Genomic DNA, 19,720 nt, shown 5'->3' on the forward strand with positions numbered 1-19,720 from the left:
AGGAGTGGCTTTGGGACAAGTCCTTGAGTGGCCAAGCCAGAGCCCGGACTTGAACCGGATCGAACATCTCTGGAGAGACCTGAAAATATCTTTACAGTGACGCTCCCCATCCAACCTGACAAAGCTTGAGAGGATCTGCAGAGGTGAATGGGAGAAACTCCCCAAATACAGGTGTGCTAAGCTTGTAGTGTCATACCAGAGAAGACTCGAGGCTGTAATTGCTGCTGCCAATACTTACGTAAATGTGATAACAGTTTTTTATTTATTTTTATTTGCTTTGTCATTATGGGGTATTGTGTGTAGATTGATGAGGGGAAAAAAACTATTGAATCAATTTTAGAATAAGGCTGTAATGTAACAAAATGTGGAAAAAGTCAAGAGGTCTGAATACCTTCCGAATGCACTGTATATCTGGAGGAGCTGGACACGGGAAAGAAGCATGTTATACGTCCAGGGCTCTATGCTGACCTTTTTTACAAGGCGCACGTGTGCGCCTAAGTTGAAAAATGTAGGCGCACACAAAGACATTTAGGAGCACAATGAGGTATTGAAGATAGAATCCTTACTTTTTCTAGGCGCACTGGTGCTCCTAAATAGCAAAGACCAGCACAGCAAATTAGATCAGCACAGCACTAGATCAGCACAGCAAATTATTTACGCACATATGCGAGTAAAATTGTCGCACTGTAGAGCCCTGATGTCCGTCTGATCCATCAAATAGATCTTGCAAGAAGGCTTTGCAGATCAGAGGGAGTGCTGATCTAGGCTCAGGTCCTGCCTATCCATGCATTCTTATTCATTGTTATCTGAAAAGGACAAACTGATCCTAAATCTGATCTCCTACTCTGAGACACTATGCATATATGCTCAGATCACAGTGTTATCAGAGTGCTTCAGCGTACCCTGGTCTCCAGTTCAGAAGGGAACTTGGTCTGGAACTGGCAGACAGTGCCGTTGGTGTAGTCTCTCTGGATGAACACTTTGGCAGCGATAGCCGCCTGCTGCCTCATATCCTGCAAGCTGTGAGTCTGGAAGGAAGGAGAGGGAAAATGGGCTTTAGGCTAGTTGAAGAGCTCAGTGAGGATTTAACCAAAAATGTATTCATGTTTAGGCCTAGATCGCATACATAGATGACATAGCCAAGATGTGCACACCAGACAATTTGAATTTCTACGACCCAAAAAATATTTTGCCTATTAGCCAAATCTATTCAACATCTGTTGGCATGAAGTAGCTGGAACAAACTACCATATCAACAAGCATCATTAATTTGTTTAACTGACAGCCCTATTCTGTCACGTTTACCCCTACCTGCATGTACATATTACCTCAATTACATTGTACCCCTGCATATTGACTTGGTACCAGTACTCTCCTTGTATATAGCCTCATTGCTGTTATTTTATTGTGTTACTATTTACTTTTCCCCTCCCCCTTACTTTTTAACTCATGTGACAAATACAATTTGATTGATTTGTAAATAAAATAAAATGGCTGCCATTTTTTGCAGACTGAAAAACAGATTGCAGTTTCTTGTTGCAAAGATTACAATGCAGTGGACTCTATGGCTGCCCTGCAGCTTGTTTTATATTAGACAGGAACACTGATAGATAATGAATGCTGACAAATGGAGGACTGTTGAAAACAAAATGTGTAACCTATTAATCACGAATTAGACTAGGCAATGCTTAAACACCAGTATAAGGAAACAAATGACATGGAACACCACCCTATTATCTTACCCAACAAGGCGGCAATGAATTAGGACGGCTAACGTTAATCATTCATAACTTTAACATGTTTTATAATGGAAACCACAACCAGACTGGGAGACCATCAACCTAAGTGACCCCCAGCGGAGTGGGAGTGATGGCTTGCTTTCAGGTTGCTTTCCAAATGCATTCCAACTGGCACCTTATTCCCTTTATAGTGCCTGCGTTTGACCAGAGCCCAATGGACCATGATAAAAAGTGGTGCACTACATAGGGAACGGGGTGCCATTTGGGACAAAGACTCTGAATAATGATTAGTCTACAGTGTGCTGTGCTAAAATGATATACTTTGTGAGGTCCTTCATAAACCACACTGTAGCTACAGTAGTGTCTCAGACTACTGTAGCATAAAGGCATTTCTATGTAAAAAAAGAAAGAAACTTGAGCAGTAACATGTGAAGTTCATAGGAACACATCAGATTGTGTCAAATGAAAGCTGAAAGTCTACATTTTTTAGACATAGAGGCATATAAATATTTCTCAAGCATTTTCCATCCTAAATATTGGAAATGGCACCGGCTTTGATTTCTGTTCAAACAGACGAAAAATCGGGCTTAAAAAAAACGTCTAGCAGAAAAAGGCCTTAAAAAGGTATTAGCAATACATCAAAACACAATAGTGTGTTGAAGTAAAGACCATGCCAACATTTTTATTTTGTTTTGACGAAATAATTTGCCTTATGTAAGTTGAAGAAATATTGCCTAGTGTCTTGTCATTCTGTTACCAAAAACCCACATATCTTGAAGATATTTTCTAATCTCTCCCTCATGACAAGGGAGGATAATGAAAGTTCACAGAAGTACTAAGTAAAGGTAGCCTACCAATTAGTAATAGGGTTTTTACTGATAATAAATCATAAACCAGATTGTTAAGTGGTTGAAACACATCATTCTGTTACCAAATGCAGAATGACCCCGCCAAAATATATGTAACAGAATGACTGCAACTGAATCGGCAACAATGGGAATTCATAGTAGTGACAATCCCCCGTTGGGTCACCTGCTACTGTCCTCCCTTCCACTGGCATACTGTTATGTTCAGCTGATAACTGTTTGCTTTCTCTTTGTGGTTAAAGCTGTGGTTAAAGCAAGAGTATAAAAACAGACTGAACAACCCCTCTCTCTCTCTCTCTCTCTCTCTCTCTCTCTCTCTCTCTCCCAGTCTCTCTCCCAGTCTCTCTCTCCCAGTCTCTCTCTCCCAGTCTCTCTTCTCTCCAGTTAATGTCACCTCTCCCGGCACCTACCCATGAGCCCCTGCTCTTTCCATTTACTGTAACAGCCCTCTCACCCACTGAGCACCGACTGAAGCCGGATGTTCACGGACGTTGAGTAGTTGTTGAAATTTGGCCAATCCAAATCTGAACCAACCATAAACGTCTGTTTCACACCTTTGGACTGCACAGTTCAGTAAAGAAAAGTTGAGTAGAGGTCAGTACAATACAGTACTAGTGTTGACACAATATCAGAATTTTGACTTCGATACTGATACCATATTTAGTATCACGATACTCAATACCAAAATTGAGTATTGTGAAAAAATAAGGCGTATCAGCTAAATTCACAGAATGGCACATGATCCAGACGGATCTTTTGAGTTCAATATAACTACGTTAGACATTTTTTATTTATGAACGTATGCATTAATGAATCAAATGTACAAATCATACAATCAATTTGACTAAGATTTTTTTACCAATCTAACTACATATCATAATGGTAATAATTTATTTGAAAGGTAAATCTCTAGTCTATTGATAAACTGGGTAAATCAAAATGTACCCTAGGTCTATTCACAATACAAGTGAATGCATATTAAATAGGAGTGTGTGCATGCAAAAACACCATTCATTTTCCCATAGGCTTTGACCAACAAACCATAGCAGAGTTATTGCCTACAAAAAGACGCCATTACTATTTCTCTCTGTTTGAGGATTGAGCAAAGAGGATCTTGACTGGGAGAGACATGAGGTGGGAAGAAGAAGTGAATGAATAAAGTTTATGGTGACGATCAGTTTTGAAATCAGCAATATTTTGAAATCAGCAATATTTTGAAATCAGCAATATTTTTTGTTAACAAAGTACTAGGGCATTGAATTGATGTTAGCTTCAGTTGTAAGCTAGCAAGGAAAGTTAGCCTTCACAGCTGGAAGCTACCGGTATCTTCTTGCATTGTAAAGTGGCTAGCCTGTAGTGGACATTGTTTTGTGAACAATTATGAACAGTTGCAACATTTCTACATGCTGTTTTGCATTATTCAAGTGTGATGCAGCCCAGACTCCCAGTGAGTGAAGTGGTTCCTCAGGACAGGCTAGAGCTAGCAATAGGTAAGTGGAGCAAGCACGGTGGTCTCGCGCTACAAAGGGGATCGGCTGCGCTGATCAACAGACTTGATCCTATTTCAATCAGTAGATGACGTGAGACACGTTTGACAGAAGTACCGAACTGTTTTTCAGGTTCTAGTATCGAAAAAGTACCGAAGTTTCGGTATACCGAGCAACACTATATTGTACAGAGTAGAATAAAGTATAATTTATTGTATTGTACTCTACTGCATTTTACTGTACTGAACTATACTCTGCTGTGATGTCCAAACTTGTGAAATATTGACGTCTATTACTGGTACAGATTTGGTCCAGTCCCACCAAATTTGGTCTTGTTTGGGGCAGCGCTCATTAGAATAATAGCCATTGTGTGGAATAATAACCAAACATGCAAAGGAGGATATTACATTCTTCTACCTATTCAGGATACATCACCATGAAGAGAATGACATTCATAATTATGCATTTCTCTATAGGTCAGATCAGGGACCCATGATGTTACCATCATCCTGTTACCAGGTGGTGATCCTCTTCATTTACTGTAGTTCCCTTAAACAAAATAGATGTTTCAAACTCAAGGTGTCATATCATAGCTGACACCCCCTTCTTTCTGCAGACATCTTTCAATCTTAATTCTGAGTATTAATAAAGTAATTCATTTGAAGTATTAATAAATGAACCGTTTTTGAAATATGTGGTCACATAAAAAACTGAGGGAGATATTGACAGTCATTCAGCTACCAAACTTGATATCTGCATTGTTCTTAGAATGTGTTTTTGTGAAATTGTCAGTGGAACGTGTTAAAAGTACTCATTGTGCATACGGTTGTATGGTTTAACTTTGTAATCAATGGTTTTGTTTGGCATACTTTAAAAGAAAAAAACCTGAGTCTGAGCGACATTTTGTTAACGTGGAATTGCCCTACACTCACTACAACTTTGTTTAGTTACTGATGAAATGTCCTCAAAATTACATAAACGTCATGTGATGTGTGAGCGCCCTGCAGTTAAATGCTGCTGGGACAAAGTTACATAATAAATGTTAAGGTGCATGAATGTAAATATTTAATGCTTTGCATCTACAATATTACTTAATGATGATAGCTTCTTCAATCTCTCAGTCATTCAGAGATGATTACTGCTGGCAGGCAGCACTGCCGTAAAAAAAAGATGTTGGCTCACTCTCTCCCAATTCGCCAGTGGATACAGTTACTATTAGAGGTTATAACAGAATTAACGACAACGATAATGAATGGAGTTAGTCAAGGAACAATTGAGGCTTGGACAAATATACTTACTCTGTAAAGAATAATCTCAGCTAAAGCCCAACACACATATACATACATATACACATATATATATATATATATAGATACATATATACACATATATACATACATTATACATACATACATACATACATACATACATACATACATATATATATATATATATATATATATGTACGTACACACACACACACACACGTATGTATGTATACATATATATGTACGTGTGTGTATGTGTTGGGCTTTAGCTGAGATTATTCTTTACAGAGTAAGTATATTTGTCCAAGCCTCAATTGTTCCTTGAATAACTCCATTTAATATTGTTAATTCTGTTATAACTTCTAATAGTAACTGTATGTTATAGTGATACAGTGAATTAAGTGAAATAATCTGTCTGTAAACAATTGTTGGAAAAATTACTTATACATATATGTACACAGTTGAAGTCAGAAATGTAATAAAATGCAAATTAATTACTTAAAAATCATACAATGTTATTTTCTGGATTTTTGATTCCGTCTCTCACAGTTGAAGTGTACCTATGATAAAAATTACAGACCTCTACATGCTTTGTAAGTAGGAAAACCTGCAAAATCGGCAGTGTATCAAATACTTGTTCTCCCCACTGTGTGTGTGTGTGTATGTATATATATAAATAATCACAGACTATTGGTCAAAAGTTTATGAACAGCTACTCATTCAAGGGTTTTCTTTATTTTTACTATTTTCTACATTGTAGAATAATAGTGAAGACATCAAAACTATGAAATAACATATATGGAATCATGTAGTAACCAAAAAGTATTAAACAAATCAAAATATATTTTATATTTCAGATTATTCCAATAGCCACCCTTTGCCTTGACAGCTTTGTACACTCTTGGCATTCTCTCAACCAGCTTCATGAGGTAGTCACCTGGAATGCATTTCAATTAACAGTTGTGCCTTAGGGCTATCTTCTGTATACCACCCCTACCTTGTTGTCACAACACAACTGAATGGCTCAAACGCATTGGCTCAAAGTAAAGAAATTCCACAAATTAACTTTTAACAAGCCAAAGGGTGGCTACTTTGAAGAATCTCAAAAGTAAAATATATTTTGATTTGTTTAACCCTTTTTTGGTAACTACATGATTCCATATGTGTTATTTCATAGTTTTGATGTCTTCACTATTATTCTACAATGTAGAAAATAGAAAAAAATAAAGAAAACCCCTGTATTGTATAGGTGTGTCCAAACTTTTGACTGGTACTGTATGCATGCATGTATGTATGTATGTATGTATGTATGTACAGTGGTAAGAAAAAGTATGTGAACCCTTTGGAATTACCTGGATTTCTGCATAAATTGGTCATAACATTTGATCTGATCTTCATCTAGGTCACAACAATAGACAAACAGTCTGCTTAAACTAATAACACACAAACAATTATACGTTTTCATGTCTTTATTGAACACACCGTGTAAACAGTCACAGTGCAGGGTGGGAAAAGTATGTGAAACCTTGGATTTAATAACTGGTTGACTGAATTTTGGACCATTCCTCTTTACAAAACTGTTTCAGTTCAGCAATATTTTTGGGATATCTGGTGTGAACCACTCTCTTGAGGTCATGCTACAGCATCTCAATTGGGTTGAGGTCAGTACTCTAACTGGGCCACTCCAGAAGGCGTATTTTTTTCTGTTGAAGCCATTCTGTTGTTGATTTACTTCTGTGTTTTGGGTCGTTGTCCTGTTGCATCACCAAACTTCTGTTGAGCTTCAATTGGCGGACTGATAGCCTAACATTCTCCTGCAAAATGTCTTGATAAACTTGGGAATTCATTTTTACGTCGATGATAGCAAGCTGTCCAGGCCCTGAGGCAGCTCCAAACCATGATGCTCCCTCCACTATACTTTACAGTTGGGATGAGGTTTTGATGTTGGTGTGCTATGCCTTTTTCTCCACACACAGTGTTGTGTGTTCCTTCCAAACAACTCAACTGTAGTTTAATCTGTCCACAGGATATTTTGCCAGTAGCACTGTGGAACATCCAGGTGCACTTTTGCAAACTTCAGACGTGCAGCAATGTTTTTTTTGGACAGCAGTGGCTTCTTCCGTGGTGTTCTCCCATGAACACCATTCTTGTTTAGTGTTTTACGTATCGTAGACTCGTCAACAGAGATGTTAGCATGTTCCAGAAATTTCTGAAAGTCTTTAGCTGACACTCTAGGATTCTTAACCTCATTGAGCATTCTGCACTGTGCTATTTCAGTACTCTTTGCAGGACGGCCACTCCTAGGGAGAGTAGCAACAGTGCTGAACTTTCTCCATTTATAGACAATTTGTCTTACCGTGGACTGATGAACATCAAGGCTTTTAGAGCTACTTTTGGAAACTTTTCCAGCTTTATGCAAGTCAACAATAGTTCACATGAGGCAATGCTTCTTGTGAATAGCAAACTCACATTTTGTGAGTGTTCTTTATAGGGCAAGGGAGCTCTAACCAACATCTCCCATCTTGTCTCATTGATTGGACTCCAGGTTAGCTGACTCCTGACTCCAATTAGCTTTTGGAAAAGTCATTAGCCTAGGGGTTCACATACTTTTTCCAACCTTCACTGTGAATGTTTAAATGATGTATTCAATATAGACTAGAAAAATACAACAATTTGTGTGTTATTAGTTTAAGCACACTATGTTTGTCTATTGTTGTGACTTAGATGAAGATCAGATCAAATTTGATCACCAATCTATGCAGATATTCAGGTAATTCCAAAGGGTTCACATACATACATATATACAGTGGAATGAAAAAGTAAGTAAGTATATCCATTTGTATATTTTTTACTTTCTTTGCATTCAGGCCCACGGGGAAGGGGTGGCAAGCTACCTTGGATGTTTAGACGAATGTGGGATTTAGGGGATAAGTGGAGGGGGGTGGGCAGATATAGAAAAATGGGGGGGTAGGGAGTGACAAGACAACCAACCTGTTTTGCTAGGCAGGGTGGGAAGGGGTGAAAAACATGGTTTCTGGGGGGAGTTGGGGGTGTAGGCCCTTTTTGTTTATTTTTCTTTACACACCAAGTTTATTATCCCCAAATCCTGTGTGATCAATATGATCATTTCTCTGTATGTATTTTTGACTTTTGTTTTTCTTTTGAGTGGCAGCCCACAGGAGCATGTTATATAAACTGAATATATGAATTGGTATGAATTGTACCTGTCACACCCCAACTAAAAATTACAAAACAAATTTTAAAAACCTGGTCACCATGTTTAAGATTTACGTCTATTAGATGCATAATCCATCATTACGCCAAGCTGTTCTAACAGTGGTCACTGGCTGCTTCCCAGACAACACTAAAAGATAACATCAACTCTAATCTGACATGTTTATCTAGCTAGGTTATCATGATTTATCTAAGCAATGATGATCTAATTGGTGGGAAAGTAGAAGCTATAGCCATTTCAGGGGGGGGGGGTTCTGAAGGAAAAAGTATTCACATATCATGCCAGAGAAGAGTAAAAGAATGTACGCACTCGCTACTGTAAGTCGCTCTGGATAAGATCGTCTGCTAAATGACTAAAATGGAAATGGAAAAAGTTAGACCTATAGGCTAATAGTCCCATGATGTGCTTCTCTCTCTCTCTCTCTGTGTGTGTATGTATGCATGTGTGTGTGTGTATGACACACAAGGTAGGTTAAAACTAACATTTTAAATAACCAGCACCAATAGCTTAGATGGGTTTTTTTCAACATTGCATTCAGAAAATAGGAATGAGCACCAGAAGCTGCTAGCCAAAAGCTACCACTACCGCATAATTTTATATAAGTCTCACCCTCATGAAATAATTAATTAATTAGCTAGCATAGCTAACTGAATAGTGTTATTGTGAAGTACACAGACAGATAAGGGACATTTAATAACTTCTTAGAGTTTTGATAGCTAAGCTAAAGTAAGTGAACACAATCAAATCCACAATTAAATTTCTACTTTCATATGCTGACTTGTCTACCCTACAATCATCTACACAAGGTGGACCAATGAGTCACTGCCATTGCATTGTAATAAGTGAATAAAGTTAGTTAGTTATATTACATTAGAGTTATACTATTAGACATTAGTAATAATAGTTATGAGGGGGGGAAACCTATTCAACTTCCAGATAAAAAAGACTGGAATGAGGGAATGTATTATTGTTGGATCAGATTTAAAGTGGAACTGACAATGTTTTAGCAATATGAAATCTTAATTAAATCTGTTCACATATACCCCCAGGAAGAATATTAATTGTTTTGTATTTTTTTTTACATTATCTGACAAGCGAGTACTTAGATATGGTCAATTTCACTTTTTCATAAATTTCATAGAATGTTTCGGAATAACGTATAGTAAGGCATTTGTGAAAATTTTAGAGCAATAGAGTGGGAAAGTGGCAGTGTGTTTGGACAATTAATAGACACTGCAGTAAATAAAACCTAATAAAAAACATCTGTCTTGTCCAGGACTGAAGTCTATGCAGACCGGTACACCATAGCCAATCAGAGCTACAGTAGGTTTATATGCAAATATGCCATTTGCCACACGGGCCTGCCATCATTCACTTTGAACTGGACTGTGTGTTTACAGGCAGTAGCAATAGTGCGACTTTAAATAACTAGAACTCATTCGTCAAAAGCCACAAAATACACCTGAATGGACTTCTGCAAATATGTATATACCACGAGAGTCCTCTTAGATTTGGGAACTTCACAATCCTATTGATCAAACAACCGTGAACAAGTAGGCTCTCTACCCCTCAGTTGCCTACGCACATCAACAACAAGATCAACAACTAATTCTAGCCAGAGCAAGATGAGCTAAAAATGTAACAAGGGAACATTAGATAAAACCTTTCAAACTTTTTCAGCTAGTTGGCCGTCAAAATTGCAATGATAAACTGCTCGTCCTACAGCTTGCCTGCCAATGCATGCTTGTGCCAACCCACATTTTCACAACTGAATAGGAAGTTGCCTGCCTGTCCGCCCATTTGATTGATGACAAATACATTTGATTTACAACTAAGAGATATGCTAACTGTGGATAACAGTTGTTGAAGTTCAGCATAGCTAGCTAGCTAGCAAAGCAATTCAATTCACATTTCTTGCTAGCTAACCAAGCAACACCTGCATCTCTAGCTGTAGCCACCAAAAAAATATGAGGGGAAAGGGTCAGTCACTCACCCACTCCTCCAATGACATGACATCCTCCCAGCTGATAGCTAGCTAACGTGTTTTTAACTTGCTAAATAAATAGCTAGCTACATAAGTAGACACGCTAGACCAAGGGTGTCAAACTCAATCAGCACACTGGCCATATATAGCCTACTTGTTTTTTTTTTGTTTTTTTTGTTTTTTTTTAAACATGCAACCTAAACTAGCCATTGTTTTATTAGAAAAAAATATGGCCATTTCTAATGTCCACTTATGTACATAGGATGCTGTATATAGCATTTTAACATATTAAAACAATTTTGTCCAGCCTTCGCTTGCTGCTATGCTTGCAATGTGCATAATATACTGCGACCCTAATCAAAAAGGATTTAAGAACTTCAAATAGAAAAACCTAGCTATAGGTTGTTATAACAATTAAACTTAAAACATGTTCACCCGTGCGGTTGAATGCATCTTTGCTGTATTGTGCACTCAAAATGTATTGTAGTTAAAAAGCCAGCCTAGGCTACTGCTCAAATGTTGCTGTAATAGGTCTACATGTTTCTCCTTTACATGGTGTTTTGTAGCAGGTTTTGTGTCTTGGTTATTCATTGTCAAGCTTTAAAAACCGAAGCCAGACTGCAACATTTTAGTAGCCTAGCTAGGACTGTGGCATGTCTATACACTTTCCCTCTGCTGCACGCTGTAAGCAGGACACAGGAAAGCAGCACAATTGAAGTTGAATTCATCAATGCGAGCGCATCTGGTTGTAATTTCATAAAGTAGATGACTCAACTCTTGACTCATTTATACTCGCTAAAGGGTCCTATTTGGCCGGTCGGCCTTGTGTTTGACACACGTGCTAGACTATTAGCCACGTTATGACTGACTTGTGATCATTGCTCTAGCTAGTTTGATTGTATTGACATTCCTAGCCTTAGTGACAGTGGACCGTTTTTGTTCAAAATATTGAGTAAAATTTAAATTGAAACAGTGCATCCCGAATTGGTGAAGGCAGCAAACAATGTAACAGGCCAGCTGTGATTTCAAATCTGATAGAAATATTTTTTGGACTTCCAAGAAATGAATTGGTGAATTTTGTGAATCATCCATTGAACTGCATCCATCTATTCTGCTATTCTGCCAACAATGCCTTACTGTAATCCGTGGAATTTTGTCAACTATAACCTATTTTTTAAACATCTTAAACAATTGGTTTTGAAGCATAAACTGGGAATTTGATATTTTACTGATATTATCGATTGTTTATTTCATATCTGCAAAGTAGTTAAAACGCTGTTAGTTCCACTTTAAAGAAGCACTAGCAATGTCATTATCTAGCTAACTCAGAAGCAAAACGACGTTTCTCAATCTGCTTCACAAATTCGTTAGAAAACTAACACCAAAAACGAGTTGGCTAATACAATTTAATACAATTACAATGCAAAGTTTAATCATATCAAAGACAAACAACCCTACATTCTTTAGCTGTATAATGTTAGCTATTATCATTTCGATAGGCTTGCTAGCTAACGTTAACTACAAACTGTTAACGTTAACAGTTAGTCAGGGGTAAATACGATAGCCATTTGAATGAGCAAATGTGTAAGCATTACACTATTCAGATGACGAAAGTATATTGTAACAGACTGCTGGGGGGTATTTATGATTAAAACTGATCACAAAATCCCTTACCTCAGCCATGTTGACAGCTCTCTGTTTATCTTCCGCTAGCTCTAAACTGAGTACAGCTACTAATGTGTCCGGATACAAGTTGTCCAATTCACGAGGTTCCGTAGCAGCAAATTGCAATGCTCTGTGTGGGAATAACGAACAAAAAATATATAATTTGCTATCACACGTATAGAGTTTATGAATCTTAGATGTACAGTGCCCATTATTGGATAAATGAAACAGATGTTTAGTTAATTTTCTACTTTTCCAACTAGCTCTGGTCCATGGCATCGCGAACTACGCCCTGCACCAGAGCTACTCTCCAACAAGCGATGTACATAGGCCTAAACCGTGCTCTTGATGCTATGTCTTGGCCACTGAGAGGCTTTGAAGCCATCGGTCGCCCATATTGGCACTGCCTAGTAGACGTCTGTAAAACAATGAATGTTGAAAAACGAATGTAGACAGTAATAAATGCATGTTTGTAGTTACCAAAATATGTTTTACGTTGATGGGCGTTCCAAGTTCAAGGCAGGGTGGCTACAACACAGTGCCGCAAAACCGTCATCTAGTGTATGTAGATTTCAACCTAGGGTGCTTCAGTTTGACGGAACTATGTGCAACGTTTAATTAAAAGGAAACTGAACTAAACGACCAGTGAAAGAACGGTGTGAAAATAAAAGAACCATTGTTCAGATTTTTTAACTCATTATCCAATCAAATCATGTTTTGTTTTATATTCCTATTGTGATTAGTCCCTAAATTCATAGGAGGCAATTTTGAAATATATAAAATCCTCCATTATTTGTCTATCTGTGTAAATTAAACCCCGATGAAGGTTCTACGTTTAACAAAAAAATATGCAGTTTTATCAACTTCCACTGTCTTAGCTGCTGAATTTCCTCTTTACTTCAGTTTGCTCTTCAATGTACGCACCTTGGTTGGAGAGATGTCCCGCTACTCCGATGGCTGACTCAATCCCGACATTTCTTAACTCTACAAAAGAACAGAAGCATGGTAAACCAATTGAATTGGATTAACCTGTATAAAACTGTATCTGTCTGTGTAAACAAATAGTGATGTCTCTCAACTCTAATCTAATTGACACAATCTAATTCGAGAGATTAGGGGCATGGGGTTTTTAGTCTATGATGAGAAAATTGAGGACTAATTCTAGTCATTAGCAAGTCATTTTTTTATCTGATAGGCATGAGGAATTTTCATGGTGGATTAGTGTACTGCAGACCAAAACGGTTTTTTTTTGCCAATACAACCATGTGAATGTGTGAAAAATACCACTTTAACATTACCTACCCCCACCACCACATTTTATTGCACCCTTTACCAGGCTGTGAGTTTCTTTCTAGACCTATCTTTTTTTTTTCAATCTACGTTCACTATCCATCACTAAAATTAACACAAAAGCCCATGTCCAGGTAAATAGTAATTCTAGAAGTGACTTTTACTGAGAAATCCAGCTGCAGTTAACCCATATAATTCCCAAATCCCTGCCCTGCAATGGTCAGCCTGTGTGTGAAAAGGATGAATAGTGTTTCCATTAGACCCCCACTTCAGCATGAGCGGACTGAGCAGCAGTAAAACCCTGGTAGTGGGCTATTAACCAGCATGTGTTGTAAAGGAAGGGCACAAATGGTGCTCATTAGTGGGCTCTCCTCCTCTCACAGACTCTGGCCATCACAGAGGGTAGAGAGCTAGGGCTTTAAAGGCCTGCTGCCTGCCCCATTGCCAGACAAACAAACCCTGCAGAGGGGCAATAGAAGGATTTTTACATTTATACAGATCCACTCTAATTACCCCTGGCCTGAAAGCCAATCTATTTCTGTCCCAAATTGCACCCTTTCCCTTTATAGTGCACTACTTTTGACCAGAGCCCTATGGGCTAAATCCCAGCCCTTGTGATGCATGGGAGGGATGGCTGTGAAAACACATTCCTCCCAGGCGAGTCACACAGATCAGCCAAGTGAACACCATATTATCCTGGGCTGTGAAAAGCTCTGAACTTGGCTAAAACTTTTACTTACTGTAGCCTAGTGCTAATTCCCTTTACCACTGTGTATCATCAGCCACATTAAGGGATATGATTCAGTCAGCCATATTCAAGAGTTCTGGGCTATTCTTGGGATTCTAGTGATACCAAGTGATTATTCTGATACTATATTAATTTATAATACTTACAGCCACTGGTTTATCAATAATTAAGGTAGTAATGTGTTAAAATATTATTAAGGGTTGTTGGGCCTGTACCTAGTAAGATGTTTGAAAGCTGCTGAAAGTTAATAAAAGGACATTTGTTCCTGATTTTTGTCAATGCATGGGAAAGCAAATTATACAAAAGTAATAACTCCTTGTTTTGTCTGTGTTCTGCCTGAGCTATAGGTTATGCCTCTTTGATCAGCTGAGTGTACGTAACTGGAAATGAGATGCAGTTCCTTTCAGGAGCCAAGGATGGCAGTAACCGCCATGTAAATATGTCACGGTTCATCAGGGAGAAATGCCCTCAAGCAGGACAGTAATTGCAATGGTTATGCTTACACAATTATAGTTTACCCATAATATACTATATTGCATGGCAACTGTCTTTGAAACTGTTCTAAGGGTTCCCTAAATCTAGTGATGTAGGAAATATATGAATTAGGGGCCTATGTATGATCGCATGAGGCTATAACAAAGGGTTGTGTATATTACTCATTTTGGAGTAGGTCTATGTGTCAGATATTGTAAACACATATCATGTCTGAACTCAGATGACATCCCCCAAGAAAGACAGATAGAAGGAAATCTGGCATGGGGTGGAACAAGCTGGAGAAGGCATCCCAGAACAGAGTGAGATGGAGAGAAGCCATCGATGGCCGATGCCCCCAAAGGAACAAAGGGCCTAAGTACTGTAAGAAAGTGATGTTAGGGAAACAGAGATCATCACTTCAGCATACAGTAAAACAAGAAAAAGCAGATCCCCTTGAAAGCCTTCACCACCCACCCACAGACCTATTCCATCATTACATGCTCAAATGAACAAAAAACTCTTAAACAGTATATATTGATGTAATCCATGAAGAAACAAGACTGATGCTGAATGGAGTATAAATGGAGGTTGTCTTGAGGGCCCCAGTTATCCATCCACTTAGTCAATTGGGTATCCCAAAGGGCACCCTATTCCCTGTATAGATAGGCTCTGGTCCAAAGTAGTGCCCTAAATAGGAAATCAGGTGCCATCTGGGGGCGCATAGTCAGTCTGTGCACACTGTCAGTCATTTTGTGTGCACTCTACCAGCATGATTCTCCAGGAGACAAGCGAGAAATGGGCCCACTTGGACTGCTTGGAGTTATTATCATTTCGTAAGGCAGAGGCCACCCTTTGGCTTTGGCTTGAGATCCTGCAACCCATGAGGAGGGATGCAAGCTGGTTCCGTTTAAACTCAGATTTACAGCCATGAGACTAATAAGTGAAGACCCACAACTGGAACAGATTTCCATTTTTCCTAAGAGTAAATTTAAAACCTGTAATATACGCTGCTAATCTGAGATCCTTGTGTTTAGCGAATGGCCCTTATTGTCCTCTCTGCCACCAACAGCTTTCCTGTTCACTCCCTGTGGAAGCCAAGATGGAATAGCATAGTGTGTTTTGTGCCAAATTGGAGCACGTGGCAATAGTGTTTCTTTGTTTGCTTTAGTGTTCTTATTTCATTCGTTTGTTTGAGGCAAAGTGGAAAACCATTATAAAGCAAGGGGCTTTTATAATGAGAAGAGTTCCTACTGGTATTCGTGTTGGAAAACTCCATGAAATTCAACAGCATCCATATAAGCCTTGTGGAATTTATGAATGAATTCTTTGTATTTTTGAGACCTTTGAACTTCAAATCATTATTTCCCACTCTCCGTAATCACAGACGCCGGAGGTTTATTGAAAGTGAAGCGTGCTACCCCAGGAATCCCCTGGCCTACCCCAAATTACCGACATAATGACGTGGTGTAATTATTATCTCGACTCCTCATGATTTACTACATCATATGTGGTCGGCAGTTTTCATTCAACACCCTATGAAAATTTAAACAATCACTCTCTTCAATCTGCCTCGCAGGCATTTAAGGGGAAACATTATATGGCTCTAAATGTTTATTAGCTGTTTAATATCCTGTTTAGAGTGTCTTTTATCAGTTTGGTGCATTTCAGTCCCTTGGTTAAGTCACATTTTCTCATAAGTACTAATTCCTTCCCCCATCCCGCTCTCTCCCCTCCTTTTTAGACACACTCAGATATTGGTGTGTCTAAACTGTGCCTCTGACGGCAGACCTTTTGCAAAGACCAAGATGACAAATCCCACTGGGCACAAACTGGTTGAATCCACATTATTTCAACGTTATTTGTCAACGTATTATGACGTGGAATCTACGTGGAAAATACATTGGATTAAAAAAAAAGTCATCAACTGAGGGTATAATTTCAACCACAGGATTATGTCATTGTGGTAACCAAATTTCTACATAGACAAAACTTATATGAAATATGTTCTATTTGTACCTTTAAAACAAAGTCAAATATTCAACGTTATATCCACTTTTTAAAAAAAAGACGAATAGGCTGGCCAGCACCTGGAAAATGTATCTACAGCTAAGCTTTGTTCTCCCATTAAAGGTTTTAACCAAGCCCCACTTAGCTATGATATTTGTCACTGAGTATTACCAATGTGCTATCATGAGAGTGATTGTTAAGAGATCTCCACAACCTCTTACATCTACACGTTCCGTTAGCGGAACGTCTGCTCCAATATCCAATGATGGGCGGGGCGCGAAATACAAACTCCTCTAAAATCCGAAAACTTACATTTTTCAAACATATGACTATTTTACAGCTATTTAAAGACAAGACTCTCCTTTATCTAACCACACTGTCCGATTTCAAAAAGGCTTTACAGCGAAAGCAAAACATTAGATTATGTCAGCAGAGTACCCAGCCAGAAATAATCAGACACCCATTTTTCAAGCTAGCATATCATGTCACATAAACCCAAACCATAGCTAAATGCAGCACTAACCTTTTATGATCTTCATCAGATGACACACCTAGGACATTATGTTATACAATACATGCATGTCTGTTCAATCAAGTTCATATTTATATCAAAAACTAGCTTTTTACATTAGCATGTGACGTTCAGAACTAGCATTCCCACCGAACACTTCCGGTGATTTTACTAAATTACTCACGATAAACGTTCACAAAAAGCATAACAATTATTTTAAGAATTATAGATACAGAACTCCTCTATGCACTCGATATGTCCGATTTTAAAATAGCTTTTCGGATGAAGCACATTTTGCAATAATCTAAGTACATAGCCCGGCATCACAGGGCTAGCTATTTAGACACCCAAACAGTTTAGCCTTCACCAAAATCACATTTCCTATAAGAAAAATGTTCTTACCTTGCTTGTTCTTCGTCAGAATACACTGCCAGGACTTCTACTTCAATAACAAATGTAGGTTTGGTCCCAAATAATCCATCGTTATGTTCCATCAACGACGTTTTGTTCGTGCGTTCTAGACACTATCCCAACGCTAAATCTCGGCCACGAGCATGACGCAGAATTTGACAAAAAAATTCTAAATATTCCATTACCGTACTTCGAAGCATGTCAACCGCTGTTTAAAACCAATTTTTATGCAATTTATCTCGTAGAGAAGCGATAATATTCCGACCGGGAATCTGCCTGTCTGTATACTGAGGGAAAAACCAAAAGCCGGGGGCGGGGCGGGTCGCGAGCGTAAGGCTTAGTCCACTGAGTGACCACTCAGCTTTTGCTCTCGTGTGCTTCAGCCAGGGCTTTGAATTACGTCATTCCTGTTTTTCCCGGGCTCTGAGACTTCATTGGAGACGTGGGAAGTGTCACGTAACAGCAGAGATCCCTTGTAATAGATAGAGAAAATCAACAAGGGCAAGAAATGTTCAAACAGGGTACTTCCTGAACAGAAGCATCTCAGGTTTTTGCCTGCCATAGGAGTTCTGTTATACTCACAGACACCATTCAAACACTTTCAGAAACTGTGGAGTGTTTTCTCTCCAAAGCTAATAATTATATGCATATTCTAGTTTCTGGGCAGGACTAATAATCAGATTAAATCGGGTACGTTTTTTATCCAGCCGTGAAAATACTGCCCCCTAGCGATTTACTGTTGCTATCGAAGTCATTTCAAAGGGTAGGTTTAGCAGAGCAAATTAAATGTGACCATACTTTACTCAAATATCATTAATGATGCTACACTACATTACCAAAAGGATGTGGACACCTACTCGTCCAACATCTCATTCCAAAATCATGGGCAATAATATGGAGTTGGTCCCCCCTTTGCTGCTATAACAGCCTCCACTCTTCTGGGAAGGCTTTCCATTAGATGTTGGAACATTGCTATGGGGACTTGCTTCCATTCAGCCACAAGAGCATTAGTGAGGTCGGGCACTGATGTTGGGCAATTAAGCCTGGTTCGCAGTCGGCATTCCAATTCCTCCCAAAGGTGTTCAATGGGGTTGAAGTCAGGGCTCTGTGCAGGCCAGTCAAGTTCTTCCACACCGATCTCGACAAACCATTTCTGTATAGACCTCGCTTTGTGTACGGGGGCATTGTCATGCTAAAACAGGAAAGGGCCTTCCCCAAACTGTTGCCACAAAGTTGGAAGCACAGAATCGTCTACAATGTCATTGTATGCTGTAGCGTTACGATTTCCCTTTACTGGAACTAAGGGGCCTAGCCCAAATCATGAAAAACAGCCCCAAACCATTATTCCTCCTACACCAAACTTTATAGTTGGCACTATGCATTGGGGCAGGTAGCGTTCTCCTGGCATCCGCCAAACCCAGATTTGTCCATCGGACTGCCAGATGGTGAAGCATGATTTATCGCTCCAGAGAACGCATTTCCACTGCTCCAGAGTCCAATGGCGGCGAGCTTTACACCACCCCAGCCGACGCCTGGCATTGCGCATGGTGATCTTAGGCTTGTGTGCGGCTGCTCGGCCATGGAAACCCATTTTATGAAGCTCCTGACGAACAGTTATTGTGCTCACGTTGCTTCCAGAGGCAGTTTGGAACTCGGTAGTGAGTGTTGCAACCAAGGACAGGCGATTTTTACGCGTTACAAGCTTCAGCACTTGGTGGTCCTGTTCTATGAGCTTGTAATGGCCTACCACTTCTCAGCTGAGCCGTTGTTGCTCCTAGACGTTTAAACTTCACAATAACAGGATGTACAGTTGACTAAGGCATATCTAGCGGAACAGAAATTTGACAAACTGATTTTTTGGAAAGGTGGCATCTTATGACGATGCCACGTTGAAAGTCACTGAGCTCTTCTTAAGGCCATTCAACTGCCAATGTTTGTCTATGGAGATTCCATGGCTGTGTGCTCGATTTAATACACCTGTCAGCAACAGGTGTGGCTGAAATAGCTGAATCCACTAATTTGAAGGGGCGTACTC

At 39.1% G+C, this 19,720-nt stretch overlaps 1 protein-coding gene across 2 annotated transcripts in view; it reads right to left on the reverse strand.

Annotated features, from left to right (window-relative positions):
* Positions 1–12,343, reverse strand: part of LOC115164267 (golgin subfamily A member 7) — a 28,778-nt gene extending 16,435 nt beyond the window's left edge. The window contains exons 1-2 of one of the 2 annotated variants that reach the window (XM_029716569.1): positions 12,254–12,343; positions 903–1,028 (exon numbers count right to left, since the gene is read on the reverse strand). In XM_029716569.1, the coding sequence (XP_029572429.1) occupies positions 903–1,028; positions 12,254–12,262 (135 nt within the window). In that variant the 5' untranslated portion in view covers positions 12,263–12,343. The remainder of the gene's footprint in view (positions 1–902; positions 1,029–12,253) is intronic. The other variant, XM_029716568.1, reaches the window with a different exon arrangement.
* Positions 12,344–19,720: the final 7,377 nt, after the last annotated feature.

This window comes from Salmo trutta, chromosome 27 (assembly GCF_901001165.1).
Source record: "Salmo trutta chromosome 27, fSalTru1.1, whole genome shotgun sequence".
Taxonomy (NCBI): domain Eukaryota; kingdom Metazoa; phylum Chordata; class Actinopteri; order Salmoniformes; family Salmonidae; genus Salmo; species Salmo trutta.